The sequence below is a fragment of the Entamoeba invadens genome (assembly GCF_000330505.1).
Source record: "Entamoeba invadens IP1 unplaced genomic scaffold scaff_1105074724941, whole genome shotgun sequence".
Taxonomy (NCBI): domain Eukaryota; phylum Evosea; order Mastigamoebida; family Endamoebidae; genus Entamoeba; species Entamoeba invadens.
This window is the reverse complement of record NW_004443585.1, coordinates 41,357-43,421: the sequence shown is the minus strand read 5'-3', so window position 1 is coordinate 43,421 and position 2,065 is coordinate 41,357. Positions and strand designations below refer to the sequence as shown.

General features: G+C 25.9%; 1 protein-coding gene across 1 annotated transcript; it reads right to left on the bottom strand.

Annotated features, from left to right (window-relative positions):
• Window positions 1-1,181: 1,181 nt before the first annotated feature.
• Window positions 1,182-1,931, bottom strand: EIN_276510 (hypothetical protein; the record flags this gene model as incomplete). Its single annotated transcript, XM_004259255.1, has 1 exon — window positions 1,182-1,931. One exon carries the CDS (start codon window positions 1,929-1,931, stop codon window positions 1,182-1,184), a length of 750 nt encoding a protein of 249 aa, XP_004259303.1.
• Window positions 1,932-2,065: the final 134 nt, after the last annotated feature.

Sequence of the window (2,065 nt, the reverse complement as noted above, 5' to 3'; positions counted from 1 at the left end):
AAAACTAAAAATATAATAAAATAAATTAAATTTATAGATATTTATAAATAACAAAAACAATTAATGTATTTATACTATAATCTAGTTTGATTAATTAAACATATTTAATTTCTTTTGTTTGTTATTCAAACTATAATAAAAATGTCATTATTAACAAATTTGGTGGTTTTCTTTAAATATTTAGAAATATTAACTCTATTATTATTATTAACGTAACACAAAAATGATTTTATTGAAAAAACACGCTTTTCTTTAAAAATAACAAAAATACACTGCGTTGTTAAAGTATTTGTCAAGAAAATTAGCAATACAGTTAACCAAATAATAGTCAGAGAATATATAATTGTAAGAAGTAAAATAAATTGTTTTAAAATATTAATCAATAACTATTTTTTAAATAGAAATAAGTTTCAAGCATTATTAAATGTACCCTTTTTTCACTTTTTATTAGTCATTTCCAATGTAATTAACGGGAAATACATCCTTCTTACAATTATTTGATCTCAAATAATTATTTGATCAACTGTAAGTTTTTAAATTTTAATTTTATGAAGTGAAAACTGGATAATTTATATCCTTGATTATTTTACTAAAAAAGTCACTTTTTTTATTTTTGTATATGAACTAAAAAGATCTTTAATTAAGAACGGCGTGTCACAAACCAATTTAAATCAAGAAAAATTGATAAAAATCGAAGCGCTCTCATGAAAATTTATGTGTATATCACGTAACAGTAAGTATTGACCATTTTGGACAAATGGAAAATAGTAAACATCGGTCTGTAAAAACCAGTAGTTTGCGCGAAAATAAATCGATTTTGTGTTTTGAATTTGTTTTTAATTATTCTAAAAATAAATTATGATCTAGATAAATCTTATCCAGATTTCACCTTCCCACAAAAAGTTGATTCAATTGACTTGCTAAGGTTAAATTAATAATTATTTTATAATGACATGGTATATACTCACCATTTAACACAATCTTTCATTTAAGTAATCTCTGTTCCCAGGAGGTGGGTAGGGGGGCCGGCTTTAGGAGCCTCCATGTATACCATGCGATAATTATTAACGAAATTAATAAAATCAATTTCGCTAAATAATTTATTGATTTTTTCAACTTTTTATAATTAATAAATTTTTAATAAAAAATAAATATAAAAAATGAAATAACATTCAATTATCTCATTCGCTTCGATGAATTATTGTGTTTGATGGGAAACAACAACCACTAATTGATGTCACACTAAGTGGTATTGTAACACTGCTTAAACTAGTGCATTCACAGAAACAATCATAACCAATTGATGTAACACTTGATGGTATTGTAACACTCCTCAAACTACTGCATTTATAGAAACAACTATGACCAATCAATGTCACACTTGATGGTATTGTAACACTGGTCAGACTACTACACCAACTGAAACAATAACCACCAATTGATGTCACACTTAATGGTATTATAATACTGCTCAATTTATTGCAATGGCCGAAACAAAAATTACCAATTGATTTCACACTAGATGGTATGATATTACCAAATTTCTTTCTATCATTTTCAGTGTAAGTAACATTTTTAAACTCGATGTTTCGATTTTTGTTTCTGTCAACAGTTTCGAAGTTAACATTGAACCACACAATGATTCGAAAAAACTTTCTATTCAAAACAGTTTTGTTTTCATTATCTACTTTTTCTTCTGTGTTTGTCATAAATCCATTGCCAAAGGTCTCATCTTTTACATCCCACAAATGAAGTGTCTCGATATTTGGGAAGTATCCAAGTGTTTTGATATTTAACGGAATTGGGTTGAAGTGAAACTTCTCCATATTTTCTCTAAATTTCTTGCACACCAACTCCAAGTTAATAAAGTCTTTAATAGTCTCGAGGTACTTCGAAATTATCATAACGTGATAACCAAAAAGTCCACGCATTTTGATATTCACAATTTTTCGTTGTTAATAAATATTTTCGAAATTTTTTTGTAAACATTTATAAGGAATAATTTAATTTGAGCCATTCAACATTACAAACTATAAAAATGAAAAATGTTATTCTTAAATAGTAA